The 24,572-nt window shown below is 32.9% G+C and overlaps 1 protein-coding gene across 7 annotated transcripts; it reads right to left on the reverse strand.

The window, feature by feature from the left end:
• Positions 1 to 1,214: 1,214 nt before the first annotated feature.
• LOC133206412 (segment polarity protein dishevelled homolog DVL-3-like) lies at positions 1,215 to 24,563 on the reverse strand. 7 transcript variants are annotated; one of them, XM_061342386.1, is made up of 17 exons: positions 24,310 to 24,563; positions 22,204 to 22,273; positions 21,776 to 21,900; positions 21,083 to 21,162; positions 14,818 to 14,883; positions 12,163 to 12,380; positions 11,822 to 11,891; positions 11,529 to 11,616; positions 11,237 to 11,365; positions 10,839 to 11,065; positions 10,279 to 10,410; positions 8,296 to 8,463; positions 7,809 to 7,826; positions 6,164 to 6,466; positions 5,649 to 5,909; positions 4,013 to 4,342; positions 3,499 to 3,635 (listed from the first exon to the last, which is right to left on the reverse strand). In XM_061342386.1, exons 1-16 carry the CDS (start codon positions 24,468 to 24,470, stop codon positions 4,017 to 4,019), a joined length of 2,442 nt encoding a protein of 813 aa, XP_061198370.1. In that variant the 5' UTR covers positions 24,471 to 24,563; the 3' UTR covers positions 3,499 to 3,635; positions 4,013 to 4,016. The 7 variants fall into 7 exon arrangements, with proteins under 7 accessions (XP_061198373.1, XP_061198375.1, XP_061198376.1 ...); XM_061342389.1 differs by lacking the exon at positions 4,013 to 4,342 and having other exon boundaries at positions 1,215 to 3,635; positions 24,310 to 24,562; XM_061342388.1 differs by lacking the exon at positions 14,818 to 14,883.
• Positions 24,564 to 24,572: the final 9 nt, after the last annotated feature.

The raw sequence follows: 24,572 nt of genomic DNA on the forward strand, positions 1-24,572 counted from the left end.
AAGTTCATTTTCATTGGTCAATTACCGGTATACCTTAATAAGGCGCGAGACTTCCACAACAACCAAGTTCATCGTGCCCGATGTTAATTTACACTAGGAAAAAAATATTTTGATATATAAACACTGAAAAATTTGAAAGGCGTCTAATTTTTACTGAACAATTAATTAGTTCACTACAATTTATTTCACTTTCTTTTTCTTCTTCTTCTTTTTTTTTTTTTTTTACTTTTTTAACCGCATATGATTTGCATGGAAAATCGCCCCCCCCCCCTTTTAAAAAAACAACAGGAAAAAAGGTGCAAAGGCTTCTAAATAGTTAGTATTCTAGCTTTAATTTCAAACCAGTAAAACTTAAGATCCTTCCCTCAAAACTGCTGACATTAATTGCCTCGCACACATCTCCCTGGGGAAAAATCACAGATTAACGCTAATTCCGCTTTTATTGAGTTCGCTCTAAAACTAGAATGCGTACCTTTTCTTGGCATGTGTAAACTATAGTTTACAGATGTGAAACATGGATTATCATCGTTAAATGTAGTTTACGGTCCGTAAACTATAGTTTACAGTCGATAAACCTAGTTTATCAACTGTGAAACTATGATTAGCTCATTTTTTGTGAATTTGGCGTGCCATATGTATGCCTAATTTCATTCCAGTATGTGCAACCTCAGCGAAGAAAATGAACGGAAACTGCAAATAATTGGAATTTTCCTAAGTCCAAGGGGCATAACTCTGTCAAAAATTGCTCGATCGTATCCAAAACAGAACTTGACCTAGATATTCCTATGATAAATCTGTATACTAAATTTCATTTCAGTATGTGCAACCTCTGCGAAGAAAATGAACGGACACTGCAAATAATTGGAATTTTCCTAAGTCCAAAGGGCATAACTCTGTCAAAAATTGCCCAATCGTACCCAAAATAGAACTTGATCTAGATATCCTTACGATAAATCTGTATACCAAATTTCATTTCAGTATGTGCAACCTCTGCGAAGAAAATGAACGGAAACTGTTGGTGGACCGACAGACAGACCAACCGACAGACAGCAGCAAAGCAATATGCCCTCCCTTCTTTAAAGGGGGCATAAAAATATACCTTTTCCTTTCAAAATCATTGAAATTTTAAATTTACGTCATCTTCTTGACATCGTATCTAACATATGACGTCATGGCTGATGAATATAGGTAATGTTTTTAGAACATACATGTAGTTACAGATTTCTACATCAAAGTTTTATTTTTGGGTCAAATATTGGTCATTAGAAAATAAAAATTTACTTCTTTGAGATATTCTGTATTATACCATCTGCTCATACATTCACCTCTGTCACTGGCTCTCTAATTTAAAGAAAAATGACATCTCTGCACAGAAAATAATGAAAAACATTGATCATATTTGGCTCGTTTGCTTGCAATAAGCAGGTGTGTAATTAACTCGGACCACAGTCACTAAATACTTAAAAAGACGATACAAAGACTCAATGCTTGTGAAATATTTTTTTTAATATTGGTCATGTGACCCTCATGTACATTCTACAATTCAGCATAATACTATTTAGTGTGACGATAGGTTAAGTGACAAACATGTGACATGGTTCACTGAAAACTGTCAGAACTGTGTCATAGGTCTTTTCGATGCATCTACAATTAGTTTAACAAGAGACACACTACCAAAGAAACCATAGCTAGAAAACCTGCTTCACTATACTGAGAGAATTAGGTATCAAAGGTGGACGCTTGAGAAAATTTACTACATTTTCAAAGAATGCTGGAAGGTTTCACATGATTCTGTATAATGTCTATATCTATTGGCAGTTTATTTTCGAAGAATGAACTATGAATGGTGCGAGAAATTTCTATTATACAACACTGTATTGTAATTAAGCAACCAAGAAATGATCTGACATTGAAAAGGCACAACTTTACAACCTTTCAAAAGCAGCAAATATTTTATGGTGAATTAAAATATCATGCAAATGAATTTTGATCTGAAATGTGACTGTGGTACATTTGTAAGTCTGTAACACGGGGAAAAAAGGTTATGCATTGTCAAGAGCAGAATGGAAATCAATCACTTCATTCACATGTGAAATACAACCAAGATGGTTTACAATGCCTTGCATAATTGACAATCAGATATGTTTGGTGGGCAATTCACAACAGTTTATACAAAAAAAAAATCATTTTGGCAGCTGTTACCATAGGAACAGTTTTATATGGAAAAATAAAATCACACTAATCAGCACCAAAATAAGGTGAAAACCAACAAAATGTAATGAAAATTTGGAAAAACTAAATGACAGAAATTATACCGACACTGTTATATCAAAGATCACGTGCAAAACTCAATCTGGACAAAATACTGGCAGAAGATTAAAGAGTCAAGTTGGAATCATGCAAGAAGTTTTTAAAAAGTATTGGTAGAAATACTCTTCATAAATGTTTTAAAAGAAAAATCCATAAAAAATCCAGAAACTGTCAAAAGAAAAATAAGAAGATCCGAAAGTAAAGAATGAACATGAGGAGGACAGAGACATGCCAACTGAGATGAAGCCACAACAAAGAATATTTCATCACATGTGGGAGTGTAAGGAGTAAAATATGAAGACAGATTATGTTGCAGAATTTCTCTAAGATTATATCAGCCAACCACTCAGCACCAAGCATGAGACTCCTAGCAGCAGGGCATGCACCACGTCAGCCACTCCATATATGGAAGTCGTTGCCATGGACACTAGAAGGATCTAGGAAGGCCAAAGGTCATGAATCCATGACAGAGTCGCCTACAGGAGAGAAAAGTCAGCATCATCAGCAAAGTCTAATCACAATTATTGGACAGAACAGTTAGTTAAGATTTCTTGTACATAAGCAAAAAAGAAAGCACCATATTTTTCTTAGAAAATGTAAGAACTTGCGAAACAGTGGCAATGGTTAATACGGGAGTTGACATGATTTATAACAAACCAAGTTTACAACAAATGAAATACATGGAAATTGCACTCTGAAACACTTATTTATAAAACAAACATAAAATTATACAAGTAACATTCATGTTGAAAAAAAAAACTCTTTCTATTTCACTTCCACACATGTCACTTTCTCACAATATCCCTAAATAAATAATACTTCTGCTGGCATGCTATAAAACATCAATTATATGTTTGACAAATAAAATGAATTATCATGCAACTATAAAATTGTTCTAAATATACAAAACAGATTTGTATCATAATGCTCACATATAAGAATACAGTCTCTGGCTGTCCTTCTTACAAACCAGTTGTATTGACAATGTACTTTTGATATCGCAGCCAAATTCAAACATGTTTTTTTTTTAGAAAAGAGAGAAGATCATGCAAACTTTTATATGAAATCTGATTGGCTGTAAAGGGGCCACATGACTGATCACATGACATCCACAAAGAACTCACAAGGATTTCCCATTGCCATTTTGAAAGACTGTCTACTACCACTTAGGTCTTGTGGCACACTGGATAGATCCCTTGGTGATGGTACAAGATTTACCCTCCTGGCACTTGCTAAGCTCGCATTATCTGAGTCACTACCACTTCCTGCTGGACTTCCAGACTTCCTGTCTTTCTCTTTCCGACTGCTCCCAGAAGCACTGCTTCCTAAAATGACAAGTAATAAAACATTTATTTTTAAAAAGACAAATCAAAACTTATTCAAACATCAAACTGAGTACAGAGTCCAGTGATACATGACATAATTTAGCAAACTCCATGCGGAACCATATCTACAATATTCTATAAACAGTCATCACTGCATTAATCCTGTGATCTGCTGCACACACACTAGCAGACAGACGGCACTCAGTGCGAGTGGTGTGCTGGAGGCGACAGAAGCAATGAAGCAGGTTGTCATGGCTACGCTCTGGTGGGTCGAAGGTCAGTGTCTACAGAGTTAATAGTATGCCATGCATTACTTCCCCTGAAGCTCTCTCTGCTCACTTCATCCCACACACATGCATACATGTAAACAGAGGTACCTTCCTACAGGAAGATGTGAACCTTATCACCATCAGGTGACTCGGCCTTGACCTCCTGACCTTCCTCAACTTTGTCTTCGGAAGCCTCTTTTATTCTGACCATCTTAGTTGTTTTGACTTTGTTTTCGGTGACATTTTCCAGCTTGGTCTCATCTGATTTTTTGCCATTTTTTTCTTTCTCCTCCCCATCCTTTTTTATTTCTTTAGTTGTGTCTGTGGATTTTTTGCACTTTACATTGTTGTTTGGTTCATTTCCTTCACAAAATGCTTTTGAGAAAAGTTTTTGTGCAGCAGGTTGTAGATTTACTGGCAAACAACAGGCATTGTGAACTGCCAAAAATTAAGGGTATAGGGTCAAACTGAGACATCACATTTCTACAAGGAGTGCCCACTAACCTTAACATTAAAAGTTTTGTATAAAAATTAAAAAAAAATTCTTGGAAGAAAAAGAAGATTCATTGAATTCATGCTTAAACATAAAGGTTTTGTGATCATGTACATGTATATATTATATTTAATGCATTATGGTTATAAATATATATATAAAAAGTTATCATGCTGTTTTAATCAAGATTGAAAGTTAATGCTTATAAAGTTAAATTTTTTTTCTAGAAATTGCACTTGTCTTTTTTTAAACTTTAGAAACAGAAGACAAATTCAGAAATACTTATCCAAAAACAAAATAAAGAATATGCTCACAGGAGAAGTGGTACTTTAAACTTGGTTTCAGTATTCTAATGATTGTAGAGCTAGGACGATATATCAAAATGATGATATGCATAACGAAATGTGTGTAGAAATATCACAAATATTACAGACTCATTCTTCTTTCTACTTCACATTTTGGGTTTCATATATAAAATAAATATGTTAAATATTAAATATAAATATAAAATACATAATAATTAAATCCACTTTTGTTATTAAATAATTTTGCTTTACAACAGATTTACAGCTTCTGTGAATAAAATTTTTCTTATTTATTTTTTGCGAAGAAATATATTGATCATTTCAAGGCAAAATAAAAATTTTATAACCAATCAAAAATATCCTGAAATGTATTTTATCGTGGCACAAATATTGTGATATGTATCGATATAGAAGAAAATGTATCGTCCCAGCCCATAGGTTCATGAAAATCAAAACTGTTTCTAGATTTGCAATTGATAATGTAAGAATAACCTAACTCTACACAAACAAGAATACAGTGACTGACAATGAACAGAGAAATCATCACCACATGTAGCACACAGAGTGTTAAGGCAGGATCTAGAAATGTGATAGAGGGTCCTTAATTATCATTAATATTAATTTAGGAATTGGTCCTGTAAGTATCACATACATGCTTATATCTAGAGAAGGAAAAAAAAATGTTGCAATTTGGCAATTCACAAATCCTGTGTAGACCCATACATATATGTATAGTACAGCATATATTAACAGATTTGACTATAGCAGCTCACAAGTACACAACAGTGTAATACATGTTATGTGGTTATTCTTAACCACCACCACCCCCAAAAACTGCACCCATGCACTAAAACATGCATATTGTGTCTAAAGGCATAAAAACCTTCAACACTGAAGGACCTATTGAAATAATGAGTAAAAGTGTGTTAAATAAATGTGAATTTACCAGTGGAGCTAGCTAAAGAGGATTTGGAATAGGCGGATTGGATCCTGGGATCTGATAGAGAATTAACTCCCCCTGTCAGCGTCCCCTGTGTCCTGGAGTGATCAAGCCGGTGATCTGAGGGGGGTGGGTCTCCCCCTGTGTGGGTCCCTGTGCTATGAACATGTTGATGTTGATGATTATATAGTTCTTTATCTTTGTCTGTCCATAATTTTCGGATATGATTGTAAGTACTGAGTATACATGTGCAGTCTTTGGGGGCGACTGGAAAAAAATAAAACATGGAACATGCAAGCTTCAGTACAAAACTAAATCACAAGCTGACAGCATTAGTTGCGTGACAAACTAGCACACAAAATAAAGCTATTAAAAAAATTATGGAGACAACACTTAAGTCTTGCAGTTAACGAAATGGCAAATAAATATTAAAAAAACTACAAGCATATTTCTTTTTTTTCATTGCAAAATGTGTCATAAGTGAATCTCTTGTATACTTTTCATGCAATGTGACACCTTACCTGAGGCACTATGGACACTTCCCGCACTGTTATTGCCCCCTCCTGCACCTCCTGCTCCCGCAGTGAGCCCTGTCATTCCACTGACCTGACTCTTATCTCCATCAACAAAACTACCTATGTAACTCTGAGAGTCTGTGCTGGTATAACTATAGGGAGGGATATAGCTAAGGTTCTGAGGCAGATACATAGGATTACCACTGTAAGGATATTGGTTGTTCCAGTGAGGGGGAGGAAGGGGGGCCAGAGTGTCACGATCCGCCTCCGATACCGAGTCCACATCCTCCAGACTTAATGCTGACAAATCTGTAATACATTACCAAAAATCTTTAAAATAACAAAAGAAGTAAACATATATTGAGATAACTGTATTGTTTTTCAATGATGAAACACCTTTTGATAATGTACTGTAATTAATAATGATGATGATAATGGTACATGATAATGACATTTAAATGAAATGTAGATTGATTTAAATGCACTGTACTAAAAGCAGTGATGAAATAAGCTGTGATCAAATAATCTTAAGTGATAAACAAAAAAAGGCCTGTGATATATAAGTGACTAAGCTGAGAAATGTTTTCACCTGTGACTAAAGAAAACTAGAGGCACTGTGAGCTCAGTTGTAAGCACTGAGCTCACAAAATGATATCCCCTCCTCGGGCCACCCCCATATGAGTATAATGGCAAAGTCCAGGTTTTGCTATGGAAAACCCCAAATATGCATTTAATCAAAATGTAAAATAAGAGGTGCACAATGGCACAGTGTAATAAAGATTCCGTAAGTCTCATGAAATTTTATTCAGTAGTATAGGAAATTGTTGCAGATAAGGGATGGGTACCCCCAAGTGTACCAGAGGTATGCAAGAAAATGTACAGACAGACACCCCCATCACTACTATATATCCCCCACTTTTCAAGCGGGGGGGGGGGGGGGGGGGGGGTAGAAAGATATGTAATGTTGAGTAAATGACTGAAACACTAAAAAAAATGAAGCAATATACATACGTATATATCCAAGTTTAAAAACTTGCACAATCAAAGTTATTCAAAGCATAAAACTTTTGTATAGAACTCATGTACATTTCCTTAATTAGGGTTAAAATTTCATTACATGCAAATAGCAGTGAGTATATACCAGTAGTTACTTACTGGTACTTATTGGTATGTGAACATAGAAAAATGAAATAGTTAGTAAATGAAATAATTAGTATATGAAAACTTGCAGATTAGTATAGATTTTTGATATTTTTTTTTTCTTTTAATAGCAGAAACTTTTCATGTTTTAAGTACACGAGTATAAATGACTAACAGAGCAAAACTCTGAAGTAGCAATAACATGCAATATTGAAACACATAGTAAATTTCTTTAAAAAAGATAGATCATTTAATTGATTTTTTTCTTACTTTGATCATTCACATTCTAAAGATTTTATCAGGATTTGAGAGAGCAAGCTGATTATGGAATGCATGCAATAATAAACATGTAAATATATAAACACAACCTAATTTTAGTTATGTCTAAATTTTTTACATTTTCTCTTGTGGTCATTTGTAAATTGTAGAACTGAAAGTAGGAAAAATGACCACAAGATACTAATGTGTTACTACATCTAACCATACAAGGTCATGACCTTGACCTACTAACCTGGATACATGGGCCCATCTACAAGGACAATAAAGTTCTGGTTAACTATGTGTGCTTAAAGAGCCAAGGATAATTGAGGAACTGAGAACTCCTTGGAAACTTGTGCTTAACTGAAGAAACTGATGAAAGAAACATATTTCTGCTCTACTTTACTTCTTAATATTTTTGTAAACTAAAAAAAAAAGAAGACTTTTATGTGCCTTTAGCCTATAATTTGGTTGATCAAAGAAAGTGCAGCAGAGGAGTTGCCTTGTGATGGGGAAACTGTGATGTTATAAAAATATTACTACCTCTCACTTGTACTGGATATCGCTTGATACCAAAATAAGTTAAAGGATCTCATAAAAAAGTCTCATATTTAGTAAGCTCCTAGTATCGTGGCAATTTGAAAGCTGGTTAAGTACTGAAAAATTCCTGGATTTCTTCCCTTCATTTTTCAAGATGATCATTTTGATAATCAGAGATTGTATATATATGATATACTCACTCCCATAAATATCCCCAAATATATAATAGCACTGTTCAGAGAATGTGATTTTGTTGACTGTGTGTCGAATGAATCCTGCTTTCAGTAAATTACAGGCATACTTCCTGGCATCTCTCCTATCAGCAAATCCATCTACATGTGTAAACAGCCAGTCTACAAGGTCTGAACCTAAAAAGCATTGAATAAAAGTATTCATTATTCCTTAAGATGCTCAGTTCTTTAATATTTTCTCTATTATACATAATTCAAAACCATTAAGCATCACCACTGGAATAGAATTTTTCTTAATTTGACCAGAAACCACTTGCATTTTCATTAAGCATTGATATAAACATACGTTTTACTGTGGAATCATTTTAATTCACTGCAGACAATGTTCGTGGGAATTAAAAATTTTACTGGTTTGTGGGGATGTTATTTTGTGGGTAATTTCATATGTACATGTATACACTAATAAAGATTCGATGAACAGATACACTGACAAAGTCATGGTCTGTGGGGATTACAGGTGAATTTAGAAATTTATGAAAGTGCATGAACTCCCCCACTGCTTTAACGAAAGTGGGGGAGTTGTCCCATGTTTTTTTTTTCTTTTTTTTTTTAGCAAAATCCATTATTATGATACATATACTCTAATTGTACTGTAGGTAGTCTATTTAAAACTGAAGAATCCAAATTAAAATGTGAAGCTTCATGTACATTATTGAATATTTGATTATAATTAAGACATCAATATGGTCACACACACAATGTTCATTATGTTTCATTTCTTTCTGTTTTGACATTATGTACAAAACATTCCTTAATAATTTGAAAAGGAAGGGCTACTTTTTTTAACCAACTTAATTCACTTTCATAAAAGGATTTGAACACTTTTTTTTCATTTTAATGCTTTGGTTTTCTTGTGTAACATATGGTATATACAAGATTTTAAAGTGGGACAACTTGAGAAATAGAGAGTAATACCACAAATTACACATTCTATATTCACCTCTCAGTGTTTTTCATACTTAGAATTTTATAAGTTTTCCCAGCAAAATAGACAAAAAATTCCCAAATTGGTGTTCAAAATTTCCCAACAGGATTAATTGATAAGTTTTATATCAAACAAATTTTTGTAACAAATACTTTAAGAAGACTGTTTTTATTTGACCCATTTAGCAGTATCATATGGTTATAGTTTATTTCAATATCCATCATCATGATCATTTTGTAATCCAACTTTCCTCCATTTTCTCTGTCCTGGTAATACAGATAGATAGCTCATATGCAGAAAACAAAACATTTCAATAACTCAAACAACTTAAGAGTATGCATAATAAGTTATTTCCAGAAGAAATATATCTCTACAGTGCATTTAAAGTTGAAAAAAAAAAGTTGAATCTGTAGAGTCCAATGACCAGATAAAGAGGACATTGAGTACTACCTTGTACAGTGGAAAAGAAAGCTTTTTTTTCTTCGGAAAATCTTCTTTTTTTTTTATAACCACAGCTCTGAATTTATTTTAAGTTCAATTTCACACTGTGAGAAACTTACCCCCACCCCCCTTTCCCCCAAAATCTCAAATCAATCTCACATCATAAGATCAATTAGAAAAGCTAAGTCTGGTAAGTAAAAGCTTGGTATTGTAAAATACTTGTTTTTACCAGGTCTACTGTCTTGTACAAAATTTACCCTATTACAGGGACTGAAATATGACCTTCTATTGCATACATTGCACCTTGTTGATGCAACTGTTATGCCAGAAATTTCTAAAACTGTCTTGTTAAGTAGCTCTGCAAATTATTCTAAAAACCTCAAAATGTCAAAGATTTTTCCTTCTCATAAAGGCATAAGGTAGCTTTTAAAATTGGAGTGAAAAAAAATGCCTCTGGGGATTTAAATTCAATGATGAAGGCGAACCATGAAATTGACAACATTAGTCCCCCAGGCACAATGATGATTCCAGAGTATTCACTGATCAAACTTCATTCAGTGGCCTACCTATAAATGCGTTAGGTATTGTAATTTTTAACCACATTCTATCACGGATTTCCAGACCAGAGTCAGGCTGGGCCATGGCCTTTACAACTGTAGCCATGTCTGTGTTGATGGAGAGGTTCAGGTCATCAAACCCTGCAACAATAAAACAATCAAGGTTCTGGATCAGGTTTCTATGCATTTCATGGATAAATTGCTCTACTGCTCCAGTGGCAAAAAAAACAACAACATACAATTGTACAGATATCTCTCTTTAATACTTCATATTTTATATATTTAAAAAATAATTTGCTCAGTTCTGCATTTTCTGTATGCTAAATCTTGATTATTCATGCAATATCAAAGCAAAATTCTCCATGTTGATTTCACAATTCATTCTATGGGGGAAACAGTGAAAACAAACCATAGTAGAAAGTGTAAACACTACTCAAATACATACAAAATTTCAACTTGAAAATTCTGTGCAATTACATACAGTCACTTACATGTATTGAATTTCATCTGTAAATAAAAAGTGCTTGCAGTGAAAATCAATTCCTACAATTATACTTCCAATTACTTACTTTCTGATTCTGGTATTGAGCTGGTTAGTGAAGAACTTGTGGAGGTCATATTGCTAATGGATGGGGCCGGGCCCCCAATACGAGTCATATACTCCCTCTGCATGGCTGTAGTGTGGGCCACCCATGCAGAGGGGTCAATAGGTCGTACAGGTTCCTGACGTGGTACTGTAAAGTATCCCTTGGTTGGATTAGGGTCCCAACATTTGGCTACGACTAGAGTTATAGGACTGTAAAATACACAATATACATACTCATGATCTAAGATGCATTCAACGTAACTATGTATCTGATCAGTGAAATTACAATATCACTTTTTTTGTGCAATTAGAAAGTAAAAGTTTTCACACTTCAATAGCCAATCAGAACAAGTTGAGAAATGGATTAGTGTAAGGTCTTACCCTGGTTTTGTTACAGCTTCTCGAAGTGTTCGTACTGCGTCATCATTACTCATGTTTTCAAAACTAACACCATTCACTTCCAGAATCATATCTCCCGGCTCAATCCTCCCATCCTGAGCCACAGCACCTCTGTATACATAATTACATTTAACATAATTATATTTGGAATTTTCATGTGCTTATCCTGATAAAATCACTGTCCAGGAATAGATATACTTCAAATATTGAAAAGAATATTTTAATTTACATTTTACAGCACACACATATAAAAATCTTCATCAGTCTTACTTACCCTTTCATTATGGATCCCACATAGATCCCCCCGTCCCCACCTTTATTACTTTGGCCTACAATACTGATTCCAAGGAAATTAACTGTATCTACAAAACAAATCAAACAATTCATAAAATTTACATGATGATTCAATCTCATGTTTTGAACAGAAAAGAATTTTTATACTTATGTCACTGCTACATACAGGTTTTATTTATGGAAAGATAAATGATAGCTAAAGTAAGTCAACCAAATCAATATTAAAATCCTCTATCAAATATTGCTTACACAAATATTATAAAAAAAACTTACCCATATTAAGAGTCACCGTTATAATGTTTAGAGACATGGTTGAGTCAGTTATACTACTGAAAGATGAGGCCTGTAAAGTAAAGTAAAATGATTAATCTTGATAAATCAGCACCTGAAACATGTTCAAACATAATTCAGAAAAATCTACTTGTTTTTTTGTTCCTTACAATCTTCTATTAACTGTATAGCTATTTCAGTATTGCTTCACTCCATTCTTACTGTCATTATACAACATTATAATTTTAATTTGAAATCACTTGATTCATGAGCTTAGTATAATTAGCCTAGTATATTACAATGTTACATCGCTCCACTTTATCTCGGCGACATATGATTCTTACTCTGCTGATTGGTGGAAGTTTATGCTTCCGCCTCCTTCGTCGATGTCGTCCGTAGCGCGAAGACGATCGGTTGGTTGTTTCTGTTACAGTTGAGAATCGACTGTCATCCTCGGAGTCAAAGAAACTGGTCGTGTCAAGGTCACTACTGGCCATTGTGGATGTGTCACCGTACATGTGACGGTGTCTCTCATGTTTAGGGTGACCATTGTGACGAGGAGCTGAAAGAAACAAAAATATTAACAATATTACCCACTACTGACAAAAAGGTGCACCTTATAAAAAAAAATAACGAATTGTATGCCATGAAATGGAAGAGTATTCTTAAAAGAGAACAGAATACCTACTACAGTTCTGAAACAAGTTAAATGTGAAAGGATGACTGCACTTAACGCCGGGTTTTGGGTCTTTTTCGATCGCTTCTGTTGCTTTTATATCATTATCTTATTTCATTTCTATATATTTATGAAAGAATCCTGTCAATTTCGAGCCGAATTTAAATATTAAAATGATCTTGGACTGTGATACAATAAAATGATTCTATGTTTTCTGTCCTTACTCTTTCCGAATATAGAGAATTTACACTTACCTGCCCTTGATTAAACATTAGGTATGCATGAGAGGTGGAGCTAATATTGTAAGAATGGGTCTAAAATTAGACTAGATAAATAACAATGACATGTATTAAAAAAATACGAGATCACTCTTTCCCATTCCCACTTTATTCTGTATAGCACAAGTACACTATGTTCAGAGGTTTCAAAAACGAAATTAACAATATGAGCGAGGTCCATGTAAGTAAAGAATCTTTTAAATCAATGCCTAACAATTTAACGTGTTCGAGCACTTTGTCCTAGTTAGCACAAAACATGCTACTTTACAAGTCACGTGACGGAATTTAGTTTTCACAGACTTACCTGAGGTAAGAAATCACGTGGTGAATTATAATATTCAACATGATACAGCCCTTGGTTACAATAGAGAGAGCGAATGTAAGAAGAAGCAGTTTTTTCTCGTTTAAACCATGAGCGCATGTTTGTCTATTAATCTCCTTTTGATACAACATTGTTAATACAAATATACAACTACTGTTAAACGGAGAACAATAGACAAACATGCGCTGACTATGTATAAAGTCAGTGAAAAAGTGGGCGTCCTCATTATCGAACGGAGATTCAAGATATTGTGATGACCCCCGCCTTAGAAAACAGCTTCGTACTTCGTAAATACGCACTTTTATTTAATGTAATTACATAAAGTTGTAGATTAGATGTTGACCATTCGTGCAATTAAAAGAAAAATGCTTGTTTTGAAAGTTTATTTTGTCACAATTTTCGCATGTCCTTAAGTGCAGTCATCCTTTACATTCAGTATAAATCACGTTTGAGATTTACACACATATATAACGTCAAAGCTAATCATCATGCCAGTCAATTGTTATTTAAGATCTATAAAAATTTCATCACATTTAAGATACAAATATATTATCTCTTTTGCATATGAATAGCTAAATTGCCTCTCCAAAAAGCAAATGCACTTAAAATCTGAATTTAATGTCATCCTGTTTACATAATAAAATAATGAGGAAAAGTACATTCACATAGAATTAGGACATTTAAGCATAAAATTTTAAAAACCAAACCTAAAATATTTGAATGTTTGATTCTGAAATATCCCAGTTAATACACCCACCATCTTCTGAAAACAAATAGCAATATGATACTTATTTTTGGTCCTCTTACATCAGAACTTAACACATTACGTAAAACCTTGCCTATTTTCTATTCATTTCTCATACTTTGCAAATATGTACATTTACTCTCTGTGCAGCACGAATATTAATTATTCACTGAATTAGTGTGAAGGACTTTATTTTTTCTTGACAAGCAAACAAGTGAACTGGTAGTAGAGCAGCCCTGTACAAAGAGAATTCTGTTTAATTATCAAAATTAACTCAAAAATCATCATCAGTAGATGCAGGAACAATTTAATGAACTTTACAAGTTTTGTCTAGAATATTATCTTAACTTTAAGTCTTTTTTTTTCTTTTCACATGATTATTTCAATAGTGACTGTACAAACTGCTTACAGTCTTGTCTGAAATGATCTTTTTTATATTGGCAGCATTAACAAGTTAACAAATAGGTAAGATAAATCATTTAAAAATCATCTTTTAGTCAACTTTACTCAACAGTTCAAGAAAAATAGCTAATCATGTATACTTCTTTTCCCTGGATCAAGGTAAGGTAATTATAACAAGCCCTGCATGTCTGAAGCTACAATCAAATTAAGTTCATTACAGAGCTATTCTCTAGGCAGGAGATATCTTTCACGTTCTATTAACCAAAATGCATTTGTTTTTATCATGAAACATCAATATGAAGATGTTTAGATGTAAATGCAAAAATCATTCAAAAGAAGATTATCCTGAATAACTGTAATTTGACATTAACATTTCCATCAGAACTTCATTCATTCTTATTGATATACCAAATATATATTAAAGTTTATAAAAGATGAGTGTTAGATAATTGTTTTGGGGTAAGCAGCGATTTATATTCAGATTAGGCATGTGACATAAGCAGCAGGAACAATGTCAGTGGGTAGATGAGGGTTAGGTGCAAACATGGTGGAATTTGGATGCTACACAAAGCTTACCATTAGATTCATTGTTAAGGCGATGGTGGTTTCTATAATGGCTATAACTTTGTCTAGATCGTCCATCTATTGAAACAAAAATATTAGCTACAGACTACTAAATAAACACACACTGGGGGGCTTGTGATCATTCATGTGCACTTTAATGCTTTTAGGAATTTAAACAATTCAGAAATATTCATTTGTTTTTACTCTACAATGGGTATCCCATCAAAATGGATTGAAAACTACATTATCCCAATTTTCTTCTTCTTCTTTTTTTTTTTTTTAATATTTATTACTCCCTGTTGTCTCAAGAATTGTCAAAGAAAATCAGATTTCACTGTTCAGAGAAAGTCATTATGATGATGACTAGACATTTCAATCATATTACTATTTTCATTACAAATAATCTGTCTTGTTTACAATCTTTTTTCATCCTGTAACTAAGTTTGTTATTGAATAATTAACTTTTAAAATTAACTTTCAATCTGCAGTCACTGCCAACATCATCTCAGCTTTTGTATGTATCAAATTTTATAATTATTTCCAAGATAAAAATCCATTGTAAATATTTAAGAAACAAATGATCTACATCAATAAAACATGGTCATAATTTCTAAAACTTGGCATGATTCTGAGTTAAAGACGGTTTAGACTCTACCTGTTTGTGACAGCAGACTTTTCTTTAAACTGTCAGAGTCCTCAATTCTAGAGCAAGATATTACAAACCAAGCCATCCGACAGTGGTCAATAACAGTGCAACAAACATACAAACATTTACAAAGACGGCATCACTTCCAATATGTCAATGTGTGGTTCTAAAACCGAATTCTTCATCCTTTACACACCTTTAGTTTATACTTCCAAACGGCTCCAACAGAAATAATAGTCATGTTTAAAAGCGCAGAAATTTAAATTCTCAGTCGATAGTATCTGCCTCTCTTTTCCCACTATTCAATCAACTAAATTAGTAAACAACTCTCTCTTTATCACAGTGCATGCTGGATGGCAAGTAAAGAATAATTACTTTCTTTAGGGTTTAAAATTTTCTCCTGAAGATGAACAGATATGTAATCGTTAGAAAACAGGAAAATTGCACCTTTCCTTTATCAAGGTCCATCAAAATTGTTCCTACCTCAACGGCAACCTGTCTTGTTGATAAATAACACCCCTGTGACCTTATTGAAATTTTTGAAATCACACCTGATATTTAATTTTCATGAAGCAACAATAGGTGGATAGTTGGGTAGTCTACACAATAGGTCCACCCTTTTGCAGCCCAGTGGTGAATTGTACACCTGTACACGATACCTAACATTAAAGACATGGACCCTGATTTTAAATTTAATCAAACTATTCTTTATGACATATTCATATACAGAGGTGTTAGAATTTTTAAGCCTGGAATTTTCAAATAGCCAAATGTCTTTTAAGAACCAAGTGTTATTTGTGTCATCAAAGGAGTTTAAGAATTCCAGTAACATGACTAGCCTATCCATGCTACACTTAGCTGTCTGGAAAATTGAGCAACAGAGAAAGCGGGCAGGGTAGAAATTGTATATCCCTTCTGACATTTGTCAAATCCCTTCACTTCAAAGCAGCCCGCTACCACATTCATTAACCTATTCTTGGTCTTAGTACTGTAGCCCTCTAAAGGAACTTAATACAGACCTTTTAAATAATCAGTGTTTATAGACAAAATGGAGCAATGATGATTTAAGATAATGTGTAAGTACCAGTATTCTACTTCCTGATCTAATTAAATCAGTCTGAGCATGCTAACTGTAGCAGTGTGGCAGATTTTGATAGTTTTATATCTAGCCAGCGTAACATTTCACAATAGACTGCATCACCTCTTTAATAGTATAAAGAACTGTTGATTCTCTTCCCTTAAATATAAGGAGCCTCATTCATTCATTAACCTGACCTCAAAATCTGCTGGTTTGACCATTGGTACAAGTTAAAGAAATCTGAAAGATGAATCTGTGAAAGTAACCATCACTTTCTATTGCTCCGTTACATACATGTACTGCATTATAAATCAGTTTGTGTTTTGAATCTCTTCTTAACAGTCTGGGATTAATGTTGTGACAAATTCTATAATTCTGAAGATAAATGGACGAATGCAGTTTTCTGATGTCTCTTACTTATAAATCTATGGACAACAATATAGTGATTGAATAAATATGGTTTATCTTGAGAATGAATATTGTGTCAATCAAAAGTCTTAAATTTGATATAAGGAGTTTAATTTCATAAAATTCTTATATTGAATAAATATATCAAAGATAAATCTGTTTTGGTTTGCCAATATCTGCAAAGGAAATTATCCCAATTGTTTAGGTAGACAGCTGGATCAGTGAGTGCCAAGTACAAAGGCAGATAAAGACATCTTATCTTAACTGGAAATAGGTAGGGAAAAAATTTACATTTAATACTGGTGAAAATCCCTCTGAAGACTTAATTCCTAGTGATCATATCGCTTTGCAAATATTTAATGATCAACAGTTGATTAAAAGCCAGGTTTCTCACATACTTTCCATAATGATGACAATTGAGAGTTCAATCATTGTTTTGTGTATATTTACTTTTGTAAACAGTCATAAGTTTGGGGGATTAGTAGGTCTGTTGTGAAGTTTATCATGCTGTCGGAGTAACTGTGTAACCATCTCAAGCTGTTCTAGAGATGACTAAACTCAACAAAACTATCTTTAAAAACACTCCCCGCTTTTGTTCCCATTCTCCTCATTTATATTCAAGTAGATATTTCTAAAAGCCCTGTAATGTTCCTCAACACAAAGTTGCAATCCATTACCAGATGAATTATTATTTCAATTTGTTTTTCTTTCCACAGCATAAACATCTTGATGGCTGTTAAGGGATTTAAAAAATATGCATATGTCAATTTCTTGCTGGATCAAATATTTGCTGCATTGCCAATGAAACAAAAAATGCTGTTTTTACATGAATCTCTACTGTTAAGAGCAATTGATTTAAAAAAGTTTTGAAATGATCTGCATTAAACTTTCATATCTATCTATAACCTATTAAAAAGTTTAATGCTTTTAAAATACCTGAGAATATCATCACTTTTTTTTTAAATAAGAGATGTAAAAATAAGTTTTGAAATACCCCTATCCAGTTATAAAACAAGAAACTGACAAATGACCAGGTTGCAAAGTAGTTAAAATTACATAAAATCTAGAATACTGTGATTAGTCCTAAAGTAACTGCTCATTAAAAAAGAACTGAGATAAAAACATATCCTTGCAAATAAATCACTCATTCAATTTATGGTAAATCAACATATCCTTTGACATTTATAAGTGAAATTAAATGAGATAACCATACTAAGATATCCTAAAATACACAAAGACAAGTTTTCCATCATTCTCAAGGTCAAATGTCAAGGATAGCAGGGGATTACAATAAGTGTCAATCCTCCCTCTGTTCACTCATATAAAATTTTGCTTTAATCCTAATAATTTTAAAGAAATCAGATTTATATTTAAAATACACACAATATCAGCATAAACATAAATGCAAGGCAAAATATAACTGAAATAGTCTTTTTGGTGGACAATTTTTTATAGAGTAATAATAGTCATTTATTCCAGTGAAAGTTATCTCTCTCATCAGAGGGTCAATGAATCTAAACTTTTAGAATTTAGTATCCCAATGGGCCATCAACCTCTCAATTTTCACTAGTCCAGAATAATATTTATTGGCCCATGTTAAAAGACAACACCCCCCCCCCCCCATGTTTAAGGCATACATTCTAAAATAATTTAAATATAGAGCAAAACACCACCAAAATTCTGGGAAATCTCAGAAATATGGCCAAACAAAGGCATGTGTTGATTATGATAAAACAACATAATTATACTATGATAAGGAGTGCAAGTTGCAAATAACAAATTTTGAATATTTTTTTAATCTATAAAGGTTTTGTTCTTATATATTTGATAATCATAACATTAGAGATATATTTAAAAGCTGGTCTACAAAATCCTGAAACTTCCAAGAAATTGTGAGACTTGACAAGAGTTCCCAATCCCGTTGGTATATACATCCTTGGTGACCTTAGATCTTTTATTATTTATGAGGTCAAATGTCATGCCCAAAGACAACCCTAAGGTTAAGCAAAAAAAATGTTTACACGCCAATAAAAAATAGGGTTGGGAAGAAGGGTTTTGTTTTGTTTTTTAATGTTATTGTTCTTTACATAAAGCATATTCTTGTAAATACACCTTTTAAAAAGACATTTGAAGCTCTCTTCTTCTAACCATTACATCGTTTTTTAAATCTACTTGATAGCTCTTAAAATGGCTACTTAAAAGTGACCTTACAACAAATAAACTGTTATGTTTGAAGGAAAACATACATGCAATTTCAAGATTTTACAATAAAAAAATGGGTCAGAGAATAAAATAAGGGTCCGTCAGGTAACATATTTTCTTCTTAGGTCTAATGGCATATTTATTATATCCTATCCTGACTTACAATACATATTAGAGTAAAGTTCGAAGATTAAATATAAATATATGAACACTTCACCCACAAAAGAGCTAAAAACAACATCTGAATAAAATTACTGACACAGACAAACTGAAAAATGTCATCAATATAGCAAAGATCTGGCCATTGTCTGATCTAAAAATAATGATTTCTGAGATTTCTTTAGCATTGTGATAGACAAGGAATTGTAAGACATTCTTTTATGTTTAAATTTACTGATGTTAAGGCAGTAAAAAAACCTTTTTGTTTGGAAAGTTTCTATAATCTTCCACACACTATGTGACATCACATGCTCTAAAGCTAAGGTTGGTGCCAGAAGTATTTTTAACAGTCTAAAATATAAATGTAAAACATGACTGTCTGATTTTGGAGGTTTATGTGGTTAATAAACATAGGAGTCCATAGTATTGATTAATAAACATAGGAGTCCATAGTATTGATTTAAGTGTAAATTGCATCAACATTTTCTGCAAATTACCATCTCAAGCATTGTCACTGCTCAAAGATATCAAAGCATGATTTGTATCAGATTCAACAAGTGTATGGAAATACAATCTTGCAGTGATCCAGTAGCCTAGGACCCAGCTTGTATCAAAAGACTGGGCCAACAATGTATCATAAACTTCAGGGTGAGCTTATTTTTTGAAGAAAATTATAATGACACAATTCAATAAAAATCTCAGAATAACAGGGTTCTCATTAACGCAAGAATCTGCGTCCTAGACGCAGCAAAATTATTTGGGACGCAAGGTTCTTAAAAACGATGCGTCCGTGGACTCATGAGTGGACGCGTCCTCGTCAGCCAGAAAATTCGGGTGCTTTCAAAAACCGGAGATTTCAGATGTTAGGATTTGTCAAAGAAACATTTAATCGGAACCTTCCTGTAACTATCATAAAGTTTATCTTAGAAACAACTTTTCTTGTACCTATTTCTATTTTTTTTAAAAACAGGGATTGATTATAAGATATTTCATGTTTATTAGTCCACAGTCATAATAGTGTTGCATGTCAAACTCCAATAGCTGTAAACACAAAGCAGCTTTTTTTTTAAACACTTTTGAATCTTGAGTTTTATCTAGAAACCATAATTACTGCTTGTATACACAATGCGGCTTGATTATCTCGTGAATTTCACCCAGTGCAGACAATCGACAGGATTAGCTATGCCTTATTGCACATGACACCTGTGTTTGTATACAGTCAACTTTAGGGTACTAATTGATTATGCAACAGTTAATTTTAGCATTATAAACACCAAGTTTATTTTTATGGCAGTTGATAACGCATGTATTTTAGAATACTTTGGCTTGGATGCATCACCAGTTTACCTATTTGAATGTGTTAATATTTCGTAAACAAACTGTTAAAAAAATGAAAGATTTTTTTTGATGTTTGGATGGAAGGACACTGCAATAATTCAGTTGGGACTCAACATAATTTTTCTGGGACGCATCAAATTTAGCTGGGACGCAACCTTGTCAGAAATCTTGAGCCCTGGGACCCAAGTTAGCAAAATCCTAGTGAGAACCCTGGAATAATACATATAAGTTGTAATTGTGTAACATAACACTGTCACTGTATGGTGCAGATTTACTCAAAAAATATTTTTTGTTGAAAGGTAAAATGATATTTAAATAATGCAATTTTTATTCAAACTTTCTACTCTACATACTACTATAGGAGTACATGATATATAAATTAAATTTCAAACCATGCAGTGCATTAATACATACTACAAATATTGCACATTACTCTCAGAACTTACCGCGGCGCGAGCTTAGAACTGAATCAGTTTCTGTGCAGGTATCACAGGTTTGGTCACGACTAACAACAGAAGCATTTGCACTACAATGAGAAGCATAAAACAATTATCCAAAAATCATGAAATGCTTCGAGAAACACAAGAGAAATCCTATATGGTGCATGATATCAGATGTACATACATGAACAAATGTGCTTTAAAATAATTGTTTCTATATAATATCCATTTACATACTAGCCAAATCATAAATCCTCTACTAATCAATTCTATGCTTCACACAATGGATTATGCATAAATTATCTATTAATAAATTCTTCTTCTTGCAATACATAAAAATTACAATTTCTATACTACAATATATGATTTAAAATGTACTTAAAAATGACAATTTCTTTTTTTTTTTTATTTTTTGTTCTAGACTACTATGCCAATAAATGTAAATGACTTGCTATACTCTTGTACTTATATGAGTTGTATCCACTGAATAAACACAGTTGTTATGTTATAATCATGTATTCTCATGTCAAATATTCACATTCATAGCAAAAGAAACCAAATAAAGATTTTGAAAGCTTATTTTATACTTTTGTTCCAAGGTTCAATAAACCTTTTGTCATCAGGAGCTCTATGACAATTTTTAGTAAAGACTACAGGAGTTATCTATCTTGACTGACCAGTTTTTATCATGACACTTACTGAAATGATGGTGGTCTACTATCTCCTATACCCCCCACTCTTTCTGGTGGAACATGAACATCGCCTGTCCCGGAATCTGTACACTGGGACTGAGTATCAGATGTGCTGTTCTCCGCAGGAACCAGCTGCAATATCAAAATCCACACAATATATTGTTGTATCACTATCTGTAATACAAATATCTGGTGAAATCTGTTACTTCTCATCAAAATTTCTACTCTTCAATCTTTTTTTAAGACAATAAACTCCCCAGACTCCAAGGAAAAAAAAAATTGAAGAAATTTTCAAAATATTATGAACATGCGTATTATTATGTAACACTTAAGTGTTTTACATCAATCAGCTTTCAAAATATTTCTCTCCTTGGCTGACATTACAGGGCATAATTAACACCAAATGTTTAACATGTTTTAAACCTGATTTCTTACCCATGACACAACACGTCCATTGAAACATGGTAACCTAGCTTCATCATCAATTATTTCTTCTTTTACAACCCTACAATATCAAGTGTAATTAAATTTAATCATTTTATTTAGTAAATATAAATAAACATTGACAATGACATCATGCAGCACAATAAGTCTATCAGGGTCCAATCCCAACATTTCAAGTGGAAATAGCAATTCAGTATGTTTTTCTTTACTCATACCATGTTTAACCCATAACTTAGACACATTCCAAAATAAATCCATAATAAAATCGGTAAAGAATTATCATGAATATCTATATATGTGTGTAATTGTGCTACAATATTTATTTATAATTTCACACAAATATTTCACAAACTGCTTGTCCAGTATTTAGTTGTAATGATCACTGCTTACAAGATCTACAATATATACTATGATATATACTATGTATATGTAAACATTTTCAAAGCTAATTCTGCCATCTTATGAATTGCCTTGAACAAATACTGCCACTACCATCAATTTCAAATATTCTGGATTTTTTTTTTCTCTGCATCTTTGCATTTTCACCTCAAGTAGACTTCTGATTTTAAAAACAAGACCATAAATATAAACAATATGTAAATAATAGAACTTTCCAAATGCCATATGACATACGTCGCATCAATTATGTATTCAACTAGAAGAAAACCATTTACTGATTTATGTCATACATGTAATCAGAATAAAACCACAGATTAAGAAGTAAGAACTACAGTTAAGTCAAACAAGTGAACATAACCATTCACACTCATTTGTTTACTAACTATAGGTGTTTTAGCTCATTTTCCCTGTCAATCCGTTATTAAAATGGTACCGATACTCATTCCATTGGGTAAAAGAAGTCGAAATACGACTGAGAATTTTCCATCATATCAACAAAAGACATTTATTCTAAAATTAACAACTATTAATCCATGTTTTAAAGAAAAAATAAGAAGTATTTAATATTAATATCTCTTGCTCCATTTTTAAAGTTGTCAGTAATGCCAAGCACTTCCTATGTGTGCAAGAAGGCTGTTTACAACACGTTTCACCATAATATGAGGATTCATCTCTACTTTTGATTTAAAAGGAAGTGAAAAATTAAGTCAATTTGTACATTTTATACTAAGTTAACTACAATGTCAATGTGGTGTGTTTCTGAGCAGTTGCATTAGGAATTTACAATCTTAGAATTGGGAAAAAATCAATGTTTTTGGCATTGGAAATGATACCATTTATTGGTATCACTTATAAAACTTTGAAAAGAATCTGTTGTTACAATTCACTGACTTTTTAAAGTATTGGCATGTCCAAAGTATGATCAACATCTTTAGTACTGTATCATCACTCTTATCTTAATCATTCAACCCAGTCTTATTACAAACTCTAGCATTTCCAGTTGAAAAGACTCATCTTTAAGTGTATGAGTTCCTTATATTAACAATTAAGCTTCTTTTTAGAATTTATTGCTCTACAATCTTGACAAAATTACCACTGCGGTACATTTTCAATTAATTTATGAATTAGATCCCATTTTGCTTGTACCAGTGCTGGGGATATACTTTGACAACTTGGCGAAGAGCAACAGAGAAACTGACAGAGGGAATCAGTAAATACCATTACATACCCCCACATCAGCCAAATATCTATACATAAGTTGTAAAAAGACGATAAGAATTATGAAAAAAAAATTGAATAAATAAATATTACTTTTATAGATACTAAGTATATAATTTTTTTTTTTGGCTTGTCAATCTATTCTCAACATGTGCAATGATGTCATGCTTTACATGCTTTAATTTGCAAATATATGAAGCTCTGGCATCAAAGGTTATGAAAATAACTTTTGAGACTATAACATGCACGTAACTTATTAAGACATGCAAGTTTTAAACCCCAGAACTTGTTTAATTTTTGTATTTTCAATAATACTGGTTGAACAAATCTTTCACATGCACACAGCTTAGACGGGAATGTTGTGAAATGCATGAGCTTCAGTCATTTCGTTGATTGTATACTGCTTATATTGACAGTAATATTGAGATCTATACAATCACCTCCATGCACAACGAACATGCAGATCACGATGAAACTCACCCAAAGTCATCATCCACACTTTTGAAAAAGAATTTATAATTCGGTCGATTCAATGCATTCTTAAAATCGCCTAATGTTACTCGATCAGCAGGTATTGGTAGCTTAATTAGATATGGAGTATCTTCATCGTCAATGTAGTATATAATTTTTGTTTCTTCCATCCCGAAGGAAGGAGAAAGCTAGAAAAGATCCCACAATGACTGTTTACAATTAAAATCAAAATGGCTGCCCCGTAGATCTCTTAGTAAGTGAACCGTATGGAA

The sequence above is a fragment of the Saccostrea echinata genome, unplaced genomic scaffold (genome assembly GCF_033153115.1).
Source record: "Saccostrea echinata isolate AGI-Se365-2 ecotype Australia unplaced genomic scaffold, CSIRO_AGI_Sech_v1 ptg000054l, whole genome shotgun sequence".
NCBI lineage: Eukaryota > Metazoa > Mollusca > Bivalvia > Ostreida > Ostreidae > Saccostrea > Saccostrea echinata.